This window comes from Gadus chalcogrammus, chromosome 9, assembly GCF_026213295.1.
Source record: "Gadus chalcogrammus isolate NIFS_2021 chromosome 9, NIFS_Gcha_1.0, whole genome shotgun sequence".
Classification (NCBI taxonomy): domain Eukaryota; kingdom Metazoa; phylum Chordata; class Actinopteri; order Gadiformes; family Gadidae; genus Gadus; species Gadus chalcogrammus.
In genome coordinates, this window is record NC_079420.1 from 9,008,378 (window position 1) to 9,022,963 (window position 14,586).

The window sequence follows — 14,586 nt, forward strand, 5'->3', positions numbered from 1 at the left end:
TCGCCATCTATTTACCGTGTCAAATCTGATAGGAGGGAGCTCTTGCTTATCTTGGCAAAACACACAAGTAGCAATAAATAAAGAGATCATAAATAAGTTCTAAATTTTGGCGATGACTTGCTCAGTTTTATAGAGACGGATCATGTCAAGTCAAAACGAAATTGACCTGAGCGAGAGAGAAGAGCGAGAGAGAAGGCTGGCTGGCTCATTTGGGGAACAGAAGCGGAGACTCTTGAGATAATATCCGAGCGAGGAGAGGGAGCGGAGGAACCTTGCTCAGATGGGCGGTCATGAATAAAGGACGAGCCAGGACGAGCCAGGACGAGTACAACATGCACGTGGAGGCATCTCACCGGGGCCCGGACACAATCATGAACGCATCTTCATCACCTGTCAAGGGGAAGACCGTGACAGTGACATCTTGTCAGAAGGAATTTCAGATTGCATCTCCCGGCGGTCCCTAATCTAATATTCTGCAGTATCGGATGGATCTTATATAACTCTCATAGCTCTCTGTATATATCTATATACAGTAGTATATAGAGATAGACAGGGATAGACAGAACTAGACAGAACAGAACAGAGGGAGAAAGAGAATGAGAGAGCAAGCGAGAGCGAGAGCAAGACAGAGAGAGCCAGAGAGAGCATGAGTGAGCGAGAGCCGGAGAGAGACTATTCACTCAGGCCCTCTGCTACAACGAACGACACAAACACATTTTTGTCAAGAAACTCAGTGTGTGTGATTGTGGCCCGGAGAGGCTCTCAGTATATGCCATGTACTGTACTCTGTGTCTCTCCACCCTCCAGGGGAGCTGGGGACGACGATGAATCAGCCAGTAACAAGACAAAAACACCAACGCCATCACCAGAACATTCTGCTACGAGCTCCGATGTGCCAGGAAATAGAACAAACTTCGTTTAACTCGTCAACAAGGGAGGAAATCGAAAGTCAAGCACTCTCCACTGGCTTGCCAACTCCGAATACTGACATCCACCGAAAACACGATTTACATGCGATACAAACCCCGAAAAACACTGCATGAGGATTTTCCCTTGTCAAAAACATTGCTTTCGTTCTGGTTGTGTTGCGAGTACCAGCACACACAAAACGCTTGAAAGAGAAAGCAAGGCAGGCCCGGGTCAGGCCTAGATCTTCTGTAATTTCGCACAGCCCTCCCCCTTCCATGTCTAACCTCTCTCTGTGCTGCACATGTGAGTGCTACCATCGTCCCCCCGTTCCACCTACACATCCAGTCCCTCCAGACCACATCCACTTCTATTACCCAGTAACCACACATCTCGCTGGGCAGTACCTGCGTCCCCCCCTATTACTCAGCAACAACCACGTACAAACTTAATTAGAATACCATCCATCAACCGCAACGTAAAAGGTGCTGTAGGATTTAAGAGCCGTTATTTGAGGGGTAATTTGTTAGGAACGGCCACCGAAAATCCATCAGCATCTAATGAGGGGAATGCGCTCTGAGAATATCTGCTTCTACTTGTCACTCGTCTCGCCAGTTTAGATTTCAGTCCGCTCCCGGCTCATAGCTGACCCATTAGGGCATCTCTTCCTTGATTGGTTGGGACAGTGTAGGTTGCTTGTCAATCATAGTTGCGTGAAATTCAAATCTTCAAAATTGGAACGTAGGGAGGGATGGAGCCGAGAGTTGACCTTTTTTCTAAAAAATAAAATGTGTCTTTACAGCTCACAAATTTCACATTTATGTGTCACTAGCTTAAATTCAGAAGGAGAAACTGTTTAAGTTTCCGAAACCCTGCTGTGGTGCCTTCAACAGCACAGGAAATCACTGGACGAACATCTCAGACCGTCCCCAGAGCTGACCCAGTGGAAAACATGAAGACCTTGTTTTTCTGTTTTTATAGGTACCTGGGTACTGACCCGTGACTAACCCTGGTTTACAGACGTGATGCGCCAGCGTTGACGTGGGCTAGCTTCACGGGGCATCAGGTAGAGTGGTTTAGTGTGGTGTTTCTAATGAAGGACTGGTGCCAGGCTGCTCCCATGCAGGTCAGCCCCTGTTGGACTGACTGATGATGCTATGCCACACCCCCCCACCCTTATTAAACAGGGCCGAAAGGACAAGAGTAAAAGTACGATGGACTAAAACGACCCCAACTCGAATTGAGAAGGTCTAATTTGTATTCACATGAACTTCCAAAAAGGTGAAAAAATGACTTATTTCTAATCATGGCAGGCCAGCTGCACACACACACAAACACAGTCACTCGCACTGTACACACCTGTCTCGTAGATAAGGACAACTCTGCCGGTCTGAAAACAAAAGGGTTTAAAAGAATACTGCACCGATTGCACGTCTGTCAGCTTTTACCACTTGGATGTTTGAGTTCTGATGTGTCGGAGCATTCAGCTGTCTCACTATTCAGAGGTTATAGTAAGAGCTGGGCACCCCAGAAATATGCATAAGGGAGCGAGAGAGCGATAGAATATTGAGGAACTCTTGCCATTCAAAGTCACAGTTTGAAGATGTGACTTTAACCTCCAATGTTTTGTGTTATTATGTGAGACAGTAATGTATTAGTGACAGTAATGTATGAGAGACAGTAGAGTATGAGAGACAGTAGTGTATGCGAGACAGTAGAGTATGAGAAACGTTATCGTATGAGAGACAGTAGAGTATGACAAACAGCATTGTATGCGAGACAGTTGTGTATGAGACACAGGAGTGTATGACAGACAGTAATTATGTGAAACAGGTGAGTATGAGAGACATATGCCTTCAGCACTGTCCACTGAGATGGGCGGGGCAGAGTTCAAATGTATCCCCTGATAAATTAAGGAGGGGGGGGGTCCGCACCAGAGATGAGGAATGCTAAAACAGGGTGAGTAAAACAGCGGAGGGGAAGCACATTCATGGGCGTCCACACACACACACACACACAGATGCATGCAGTGATATCTCAATAAAAGGAGACACTTACTCGTTACAGATTAAATTACGTCATGTTGAGGCAAACACACACGCACAGACACACGCACAGACGCACGCGGATAAACGCACATGCACACGCAGCCAAACGCACACACGCAAAGACACAAACACAGACACACACACACGCGCAGACAAACACACATGCTCAGACAAATGCACATGCACACGGCCAGACAAATGCACATGAACCCGCACAAACAAACGCACATGCATGCAGACAAACACACAGGCACAAATGCACGCGCACACACACACACACACACACACACACACACACACAACGACACGGAGGGAGGAAAGACAAGCAGCCCTGTGCTCTTCTTCCCCTTCGAGGTTTATAAATATTTTATAAGAGAAAGCCAGCTCCCTTCCTCCCTTCAGCTCCAGGCTGTGTTCATCTCACCCCTCTCTCTTGCTCTCCTTCTCTCCCTCTGTCTGTCCTCCTCTCTCTATCTCTGTCCTCTCTCAGTCTCTCTCCCTCTCCATGTCCTCCTGCTGTCTCCCTCTCTCCTCCACCTCCTTCAATCTCTCTCTCTCTCTCACCTCCTCCTTCAATCTCTCTCTCTCTCTTTGTCCTTTCCCTCTCTATCTCTCTCCCTCCTCCTCCTTCAATCTTTCTCTCTCATTGTCTGGTCTCTCTCCATCCTTCTTCGATCTCTCTCGTCTGTCCTCCTGTCTCTCGCTCACTACGTCATAGTGACTAAGGGAGGACACGCTCTCTCTCTCTATGTCCTCGGTTGCCTATTGCATCGATATTGATACATAAACAACAAACCACAAATGACATCAACGTAGCAACAACAGAGTGAGGACACAAACAAGGTGTGACTTCCACCCTGGCTGGAGCCAGACTGTACTTCTCCAAGCTGACAATAGGGTGCACTGTGCATCAGCTGTGTGTGTGTTTGTGTGTGTGTGTATGTGCGTACGATTTTGTGTGTGTGTATGTGAATGTGTGTGTAAGTGAATGTATGGTTGAATTTATGAGTGAATTGATGTGTGTTTGTGTTTGTATGCATGTGAATGTGTGTATACGTGCGTGTATGTGAATATGTGCATGTATATGTATGTATGTATGCGTGTACATGAATGCATGTGTCTATGTATGCAAATGCATACGCATCTGTATGTGTCATGGTTAATGTCAGGACTGCATACGTGTACCGCAGCACTAATGAGACACCCGAGATGACTCCAGCCCCATGCACCGTAAACGTGTGCATGTCCTGGTCTAGATTGGGCTCACCAATCATACGTAAGAGAGGGTGCAGAGGCAGCGAGCGCACACTACAGCGGCTCCGTATACTTAGCGCGGCGCCCTGGAAATCCATACGTGCCGGTGGAGGGCTGGAGGGGTGTGGGGGGGTGGGGGGGTCCTGAGTGATGGCGGCGGCGTTCCCGGCGCCTTGCTATCGGAATTAGCAGCGCGAGCGCCGTTAACCCGCATGATTTATGCGCCGGTCGGACGGCGCCATCGCCATCGCTCTGGCTAAGCAGGGGGGTTTGGACGACGTGTCACGTGACGCCGCCCCCCCCCCCCCAGCAACGATCCAAGCTGTTCCCTGGTGTCCGAGGCGAGGTGGGGAGCGGTATCGACTGGGAGGGCGGTGGGGTCGGCGCTCTCCACACACCTCTAGTTTATTGGCTCCGGGCCCCTCGACCATTAAGGCAGACGGGCGCGGCCCCCTGGAATCACTTAGGGTGATGTCATCGAGCAGCCGCAGGGAGTGATTGGTGCTGCAGCGTGCGCTTCGTTTACCCGCAGCGAGAGGGAGATCAGGGTGTAAATCCTGACCCTAACCCCCTCTCAATGTGTGGGTCCCCCTGTGTGTGTGTGTGTCTCTCTAGTGTGTCTCACTCTCTGTGTGGGTATCTCTCTCAGTGTGGTTCTCTCTCTGTGTGGTTCTCTCTCTCAGTGTATCTCTCTGTTTGTCTCTCTCAGTGTGTATCTCTCCGTTTGTCTCTCTCAGTGTGTGTCTCTCTCTCAGTGTGTCTCTCTCTCAGTGTATCTCTCTCTCTGTGTGTCTCACTCTCTCTGTGTGTGTCTCTCTCTCTGTGTGTCTCTCTCAGTGTGTGTCTCTCTCAGTGTGTGTCTCTCTCTCAGTGTGTGTCTCTCTCAGTGTGTGTCTCTCTCTCAGTGTATCTCTCTCTCAGTGTATCTCGGTCTCAGTGTGTGTCTCTCTCTCAGTGTGTGTCTCTCTCTCAATGTAGCTCACTCTCAGTGTGTGTCTCTGTGTGTGCGTCTCTCTCAGTGTGCATTTCTCTCTCACTGTGCGTCTCTCTCTCAGTGTGCGTCTCCATCTCAGTGTGTCTCTCTCTCTCTCAGTGTGTCTCTCTCTCTCAGTGTGTCTCTCTCTCAGTGTGTCTCTCTCTGTGTGTGTCTCTCTCAGTGTATCTCTCTCTCTGTGTATCTCTCTCTCAGTGGGTGTCTCTCTCTCAGTGTATCTCTCTCTCAGTGTGTGTCTCTCTCTCAGTGTAGCTCACTCTCAGTGTGTGACTCTGTGTGTGCGTCTCTCTCAGTGTGTGTCTCCATCTCAGTGTATCTCTCTCTCAGTGTGTGTCTCTCTCAGTGTATCTCTCTCTCAGTGTGGGTCTCTCTCAGGATTCCATGAGGCTTCCTGGGAACACTTTTTTCCGCCACACACACAAACACACGCAGGGCTGATGTAGCACTAGCGAGGCAGGCGTGTGGCGCGGGCGGCGTGAGGAAGAGGAACAGGATGCCGGGGCTAACCAGAGGGTAAACCTTGGCGGGCAGTCGGAGCAGCGGCGGGCGGTGGCGGGCGGCGGCGGCTTTAGGAGGGGCTTGGCTGGACGTATTGACGCGGCGGGATTAGCTCCTTACAGGGACGCGCTCTCCGTGACAGTGTGACAGCGCTGCTCAGACAGAGCGGCTTAGTGTTTGTGCGCCACAATCAATTTACTTTCTGTATCCTATTATAAAGCCCCCTGTTACAGCGGTGAGGCAGAATGACTGACTCTCTGCTCTAACGCCGCTCCCTCACACGCTCCGCGTCTCAACAGGCTTTACAAACCCCCGCTGGTGAAAAGGTGCTATACTGTGGGTGTCATTGTGCAGAAACTGCAACATCAGGACCGTCTGAGCTCTCCATGTGCCGACGTGATATCATACAGTGGATTCTATTAACGAAGCTGTTGCTTGGTGATGTGTGCCGAGGGAGGACAACAGGAACACCAGGAACTGGACCTACTGGCGCTACCAGGCGATGGGAGATCTCACCGCCGCCCACTGAATGTCTGGGGACTTCTAAATTCAGACTAGTTGTTTGAACAGCGGGGAGAGCACACACTGACAGATCTACGCCCTGATGTTGGACAGGAAATGACGCTTCCCCCCCATTCTCCTCTACAGTGAAAGAAACGGGAGATATATAGCAAATCAATTTGTAACACGTTGAAAATGGATATCTCTGGCGCAAGGTTGAGTCTGTTTCATCGAATGTGTGCTCTGGCCACAAGATTGGGGAAATTAAGGGTTTGCAGGGGACTTAGGTTGAATGTTGATACCCAGCAAAGTACAGTACAGCAGGGTTTACAAGCACACATCTGCAGGACAGCCGGGGACACCCCGCCCGATGCGAAGGACCGCCCTAAAGACTTCCTAGACATTCTTCAACTCTCTAATTGTTTCCATCCAGTTTTAGCACAGGAACCTTGGAGGTTGTCCTCAGTCTCTGGTGGAGCGTTTAGAGACCCTGATGTTAACAGAACGCACCCGTCTTTAAATCACGGCTGTGAATGAAAACTATGTGTGTTCTCTGCAACGCACTCGTCCCTTGACTTCAATTGAAACTAATTAACTAAACTAATTCTAATTATAATCACGTCTTTCATTATGAACATGTGATATCTAAATAGAACGAGGGAAAAGCAGGTCTTTAGAATCGGCTGCAAATTACAGAAATAGAAGCAAGCCAAGGCACCATGACAATAACTATCGGATACTAGTGTTGGGGGAGCCTTGGAATCAAAAGAATAAATGAACCAAACTAATCTAGAAACGTATAACTTTACGTTTATGAATACCTCAAGTCACCTAATGATACCTCCATGAATGAGATGTATCTCGGTCGCGCTGGCGGCATCAACCCATGTGGCTTTGAAACGCTCCGGAACAATATACTAAAGCACGGATGGGGGAGGTGACCTTGAGCCTCGTCGGGCCATTAACTCCCCCCCGTCCTATGTGGGTGTGGGGTCGGGTGTGTGTGTGTGTGTGTGTGTGTGTGGGGTGGGGGGGGGGGGGGGGGGGCCCGGGTCCGCGGCCATCTGCTGCTCACCGAGCAGCGAGGAACACAGAGTGCGGAGGAGAGGAGGCGGGCTTCGGCGTAGCCGGCTGCATGTTGGCCCAGCGTGCCACGCGGGTTATGACTTCCTGCGCTAATAAAAAACCGAAGCCGAAGATGAAATGCAGCCGCGCCGCAGAACCTCGTGGTACCCTTGGAAACGGGTTTAACGAGAGTGTGTGCATGTGTACGTGTATATGCATGTGTGTGTGTGCGTGCGTACGATTGACTGTGCGTTATATGTATGATTGACTGTGCGTTGTGCACTTGTGTGTGTGCTAGTGTATGAGTGAGTGTGCGTTATGTTTTTACTTCGTGTTTTATGTGTGCGTGTGTGTGTTTGAGGTCAGGGAAGGCAGATTTATTGTAAGCAAAAGCTGGAGTAAGAGAGTACATCCTGTCCAATCTGAAAACCCTCACATCAAAGCCTGTTCACGGGAGGACAGGGGAATGTGTTTCTCAAATCCAACCTTTTCAAAGATATCGTCTAACCGACGAAAGAGAGAGGTTTTTTTACCGCTCCGGAGACAAATGGGACTGGAATATGCCTGGTTATGCGTATATGCCGGAGCGCCTGTGTGTGTGTGTGTGTGTGTGTGTGCCTGTGTGTGTATATTTGTGTATGTGTGTGTGTGTGTGTGTGTGCCTGTGTATGTGTGTGTACATCGTGCGGGTGGAAATCAGAATCCATTATGCCAAGATTGATACCGAACGGTTTTCAGAGATTCATTCAGTGCACAGATGTGACTGGGGGAAATGAACACTGGATATTAAAACGGAACAATTAACCACAACAAACCGTGGCGTGCCGCATGAGAGGCGTCACGTTTTAGAACTGTTCAGGCGCTATTATGATCCATCCTTGCATCCAACAGTTCCAGTCCAATTGTCGCCCATTTTAACAAGCATTGATGCGTTTAGACAACCCGTGGGTGTAGAGATACTTGGTCACACACGCACAACCACACTGTGTTTGCATGTGTTTCTGATATAAACAGTGTGTGTGTGTGTGTGTGTGTGTGTGTGTGTGTGTGTGTGTGTGTGTGTGTGTGTGTGTGTGTGTGTGTGTGTGTGTGTGTGTGTGTGTGTGTGTGTGTGTGTGTGTGTGACAGATGGGAGGAATCTCTTGCAATGGGAGCCTGGAGAGAGACAGGCCACATGTCATCATCCCCCCTGCCTGGAAGGGGGGGAGAGAGGGGAGAGCTGGGGAGGCTTTTCTGTGTCACCCGATCAATGTGGGCCAGGCTAGCGCAGTAATATCCATTTTACAGTGTGTTTGACACAGTTAGAAGCAGACGCACACGCACACTCACACACAGTTGATGGGGACATGGTCGACATTGTGCGATTTTGATTTTAAAAAAAACTCACGAGAAGTGTCTCTAGGCCCACTCACACTCCCAGGGTTAGTAGGGGTTGAGTGAGCACCGCTACCGTCTCTCAGTCACAGGCAGTCAGCGAGCAGCCCGGTGCACCGTGTCACTGAACAGCAGAGACGATACTGGACGAAATGAGAGTGGACTGCTCTCTCAGACAAGATAAGTTGATAATGATCCACGTGTCACAGCAGCACAAAGAAGACCGCAAAAAGAAGAGAAGAAGAATAATGATCTGAAACTTGTAGCATTGCCCCATCAGGGGAGCAGCCATAACGCTGGAAAAGTAGGTCATGTTTCCTCAATATCAATACGTTGGAGGAGAGTAGGGTTACAGCCATACTATGAGCGGCTTCTGCCCGGTATCGACGCCATGTTGATCCCGACACCGGTATTGACACAGCTCTTACTCTGCAATGCCTGCTTTTCTTTTACGTCTGAGGGGATAGCAGGATGAAACCAGCCATCCGGGCTGAGCTTGTTTTAAAGGTTTATGGCGTCCCAGAGCAACTGTGGCAGTGAAACAACGATGAATCATCACCGTGGCAGTCTTACCTCGGTCTGGCCTCAACGTCGTGCTGGAGAGAGAGAGACAGAGAGAGAGAGAGAGAGAGAGAGACAGAGAGAGACAGAGAAACAGAGAGAGAGAGAGAGAGAGAGAGAGAGAGAGAGAGAGAGAGAGAGAGACAGAGAGAGACAGAGACAGAGAGAGAGAGAGAGAGAGAGGGGGGGGGGGGAGAGAGAGAGGGAGGGAGAGAAGGAGGGAGGGGAAAAGGGAATAAAAGGTTAATCTTTTTGCTCCAATAAAAGAGCAGTGTTCACAGGTTCCCGGAGAATAGCTTGATCGTAATATTTAATTTATTTAAACTTTCTCTTCCGTTGCCATGGCGCTGTACCTGTCCAATGAATTCCCTTTCATGTGCTAGTGGCCCGGCTCTTTATTGGGGGGGAATATCACTGGGTGGGGGGGGGGGGGGGGGGGGGGGGGGAGTCGTACCGCAGTGTGCTAGAATCACAGTGCACTGCCTTTGGAATCATGACGCAGTTGGCCGGTAATGTTTTGGCAGATATTATGTATGGTTGGCAATTTATTTTAGAAGCATAGTTTATTCTAGAAGCATAGAAACAATTTTGTTGATATTCTCTTCAACATCCTGACAGCAAACCATAAATAAAATGGTCAGACTGAAAAAGGTCAACAATCGGGTATATTACATGTATTCTGCACACTTTTACCAAAGCGACTTAAAGTAAGTGCATTTGACAATTGCTTTGCTTATATTTACGATACAGAAACAGGAGATAGAGACAGAGAGACAGATATAAAGTCCTATACATAAAAATGTGGTTGTTAAGTTGCTAAATTCAAATTTGGTTATTCCTGTATTTTTTATCCAAATCGAATATATCTGCATTACCGTTAGTATAGAATTAGGTAACTCTAAATTACTGGATTTAAATGTTTACACAGATCACTATGTACACAGTTGCAATTCTGTACAACAAATCCTTTGATTACATCCCAAAGTATGATATTAATTCTTATGATCTCCTCATATGCAGAGGTACACACGTCTATGGATTACAGACATGGCAGAACCCACTGTCTGACTGTTGGGGACCTTGATATTAATGCAATTACCCTCAGATCTGGGGAAATATCTGCTCAAATGTGGCCTCAAACACTGAACTTATTACTTGTATTCACACGAGTGCTCGAGTGAAACACTTGAATAAGCTCAGAAGTCAATTTGTGAGAAAGTCCAAAAGGACAAATCTAATGTTCTTTTGTTGCCTTTCTTCCCGCCTTCCATAACGCCAACACCAGCATGTAAAGTTCAACATTTAAGTCCAATATATTTCAACCGAAATAAGAAATCTCTAAATCTATAGAAACATATTTGTTCCCGGCATGACCTTTTGAGATATCTGGACCAAACCAACATTAAAGTTGTTGCTTTCTGTCAATCGTGAGACTATTGCGATACTACTCTTCCTAGCATTTCCCTTTCATACACAATGGCTTCAGCCTTCCGAGCAATACCAGCAAATATTAACACTATAGTGAAGAAAGAAGAAAGAATTTCAAGCTAATTCCATTGCAGGGTTATATTATTTTTGAAAACGAATGCAGCACATAGGTGTGGCTTGCTCTCCCCTCGGTCCAAAGAACACCCTGTTCTAATGCAGCTTTTCCTTGAATCTCATTAAATATCGATCTGAAAATAACACACACAAACACACAGTTTATTCAGGTATATTCTCATAATACAAAATACAGGTGCTCTGCCCAAACACATTTGGGTTGTTGACACATTTATGTGGAGTCATCTCAGCCGTCCGCAATTAGAAGAACAAACAGTCTGGTTGTTTACAGCTGCTATTTTTCAATGATTTAATGACACATTTGTGAAATGGTTGGCAGCACAGAGGCGGTGGAGATTAATTGTGCTTCGACAACGTGGTCTACAAACTCAGAGTCACCACCGCGACTAGTTCACTTTTTCACTTAGCTCAGGGACGCTGTGTTTACGACACAGCTCGGTGTGTGTACGAAAACCCGAGCGCGGTGAGTGTTTCTCTACAATCGTTTACCCGCACGGCAATTAATGAATGACGGATGGAAATAATGAAGCAAACCCACAGTGATTTGTATACCTGACCTCCAGCGAGTTCAATCACCTTAATTATACAGTTTGTTCTGAAGCGGGAATAATGGATCATAATCAGGGGAAAGGAATTAATCCCAGGCTTTTTACAACCACTCCACCGCCCCGCTCTGTGTGTGTATGCGTATGCGTGTGTGGGTGTATGTGTACGTGTTTGTGCACGTAGGTGTGTGTGTGTGTATATGTGTGTGTGTGCGTTTGCTTGCGCGTGTGTGTGGGCACGTATGTGCGTTACGAGCGGATTAAACATATGCATACCAAGTAGCTCTCGCTATCTTGGCCACGGAGTCGCAGGCGTTTTTCGCCCAATTTTGTAAATAGATTATATCAAGTCTTCGGGAGCCGGGGGGCGACGTGGAGGGCCGCAGAGGGAGAGCGAATCACGCCCAGCTAAAGAGGTCGGGGAGAAGGGACGTGGAGGGAGACTCAAGAGTACGATTTTTTAAAGTGAAAGGGGGGAAGAGGATGAAGTTTTCAGGTGCGTTACCCTACTGCACACTCTGTGCGAGCCGGTGAGACGAACACAGATCAGTCGCGACAGGCCGAATGGATCGGTTCCTAGCCCAGAACAGCAAACAGAACAGCACGCTCAGAATACACTTGCTTCCCAATGCGCTCCCCTCATTAGGACCAACCCAATGAGTCGTCCAGCCCCCCTGATTCCCTAGCTCTTGGCTTTAATCTGAGAGCTTTACGACTGGTGTATCGATGGCAAAGACATCGATACGAGTGTTTGTGAGCACGGGTTGGACTGGAAGAGGAGTGAGCTGGTGTGGTTTGGCAGGAGGTTGTGGAGGTTGCCAGGGTAACGCATCCTCACCTTGACCCGGCGATGTCATGTGAGAGGGACAGAGAGGGAGGGAGGGAGGGAGTAAGGCACACACAAACAAGCAGATAAATAAAGAGAAAGATGGAAAGAAAGATGGAAAGAGAGAAAGAACGAATGAATGTGTGAGAGAAATAGAAAGTTATAAAGAAAAGGGGGGAAAGAGAGAGGCAGAGAACAAGAGGTCAAGAGAGCAAATAGGGAAGCTTGACCAGCGGCTTTTTGTATAGCTTGTGGACAAACTCAGAAACACTCAAGCCCTCCGCCAAACACCAGTGGATGTGCTTCCATCCTTCACACCTCCCGTCCTGCGGCCACAGCTGACTCTTCAAACACTTTCCCTGCTATAGTCGAATGGTTACCCTGCATGCCACTGAGCAAACCTTTACCCTTGCCCTAAGCCTTTCCCTCCCCAACGTCCTTGTGCTATGCTGCACGTACACCCCATACTTTCTTTTCATAAAGAAATGCCGGCTGGATGAACCCAATCCATTATCAGTCGTGACATCATGTAATAACTGTACTTCCTGAGCAACCACAGATGGCACCATTACCATTCCGCACAGCAGCGCAAACATGGGCAGGCTTTTATGGGCTGAATGTGCTTAGAAATGACCTACTAAACAGTAAATCAGCCCTCAAGGACACGGGGAAACTATACTATGTACCATGATGTCACTCAGTGCACTCTGTGATGGGGAGGGATGCAAACAGTTGGCGCAATTTCAGTCAAACTGGAGCGGCGTTGCTCAGAAACGGCTCTCTGAGGGTTTGATTGTAGCTCGTTTCGGTGAGCATTTCCCCACACTTTCAGCTTGCCTTTCTGGTAATCGATAACTAGTTTAGAAGAATGCATTGCAGTACAGTTCAGCTGGGTTCCAGTGTTGGGGAACTTTAGAAATGTAGAAATCGTCGCGGGATTTAGAAAGCACTTTGCTCCGTGTTATCTATGGTAAAGGGGGGGCGATATTAATGCATACCACGTTAAAAAATGTTAACTACCGACGTGTTTTCGTTTTTATTTGGATTAACTTGTGGCACAACCACTAATAAGAGAGATCTCTCTGCCATCCCGCATTGGTTTGTCCCAAACTAGATCTTTCAAACTTTTTGCTCTTAGCTTCTTCGATTCCAATTATATCTCGATCGCATCGTTAGTCGCTTTAGATATCGGGTCAGGTGCTAAACAGCACAAACACCGGGCTTCTTACCGGCCGTCCGTCCGGCTGTCCGAGCCTCTCCCTCAGTCCCTCCGGGATCACTGCTCCCGGGGCGGCGGCGGCCGCCAGGTCGGCCCGCATCTTGGCACGGTTCAGCGCGCCCAGCTCCTGGGAGATGCTGACCATCTCCTCCTGCAGGCGATCCGTTTCCAAGGTGATCTCGGCGATCTGCTCGGCGGCGGCGGCGGTGATGAAGGCCTCCTTCAGGTCCACCAGGTGGCGGTTCCTCGCCTCCTGGACGTGGATCAGGCGCTTTAGCTCCTGAAACTGGGCGTCCACGAAGGCCTGCAGCTCGTCCGTGGTCAGCTGGAGGAGAGAGAGAGAGAGAGGGATGAGAACGATGGCGGCCATCCTGTTCGCTGCAATCCGTCATGGTAAATAGAGATGTTCCGATACCATTTTTTCCTTTCTGATATCAATTCCTGAACTTCAGTATCGGCCGATACAGATTATATACCAATACATTATCCAGCATTGTAACTAGTAATAGCACTCGTTTTTATCGAAGGGTTATTTTATGATGAAAGCAAAGTAGAGTCGGTTTATTTACTGATGACCAAATGGTTTATTATCTTTAATTATAATAAAACATTTAAATTCTTGTAGTACTCATGGAGCATTCATGTATTTCTGACTTGGCATCTTGAGCGCACATAGGCCAGAGACGACGCCGGTATCAGAACATCTCTAATGGTAAATGATAAAGGACTGCATTCATATAGCGCTTTTCTAAGCATTGGCCACTAAAAGCGCTTTACAAGGTTGCCAAACTTTTCACACACACAATCACACACTGACGGTGTGCAAGGCAACAGCCAGCCCGTCGGGAGCAGTTAGGGTGAGGTGTCTTCTTCTTGTCTTGCTCAGGGACACCTCGACACTCAACTAGGAGGAGCCTGGGATCTAACTATCAACCTTCGGGTTACTAGCCATCCCGCTCTGCCTCCTGAACCACATTCCGCCTTTCGCTGTCAAGGTGTATTTTAACTAAGACCGTTCAGCACTTTCCGTTTCTTTTTGCCGTGGCCCCAATCTCGATTGTCCTCAGCCTCGCTCGTAAGCGGCTTTAGATAAACGTGTCTGCTGGCTGACTAGATGTCAAAGAAACGTCTAAAGAACAGAAAAGAAAGAAGCGTAGAAAAACACCACAGAGAGCAGAGGGTAAATACGTCTGAAAAGGCACTAAAAATAATACAATACACAAAGAAAAGAC

General features: G+C 48.2%; 1 protein-coding gene across 1 annotated transcript in view; it reads right to left on the reverse strand.

Moving 5' to 3' along the window:
- The window catches only part of trim44 (tripartite motif containing 44), a 42,000-nt gene that overhangs the window by 13,433 nt on the left and 13,981 nt on the right, over positions 1-14,586 (reverse strand). The window contains exons 4-5 of the mRNA XM_056598761.1: positions 13,365-13,679; positions 9,214-9,236 (exon numbers count right to left, since the gene is read on the reverse strand). Of these exons, the coding sequence (XP_056454736.1) occupies positions 9,214-9,236; positions 13,365-13,679 (338 nt within the window). The remainder of the gene's footprint in view (positions 1-9,213; positions 9,237-13,364; positions 13,680-14,586) is intronic.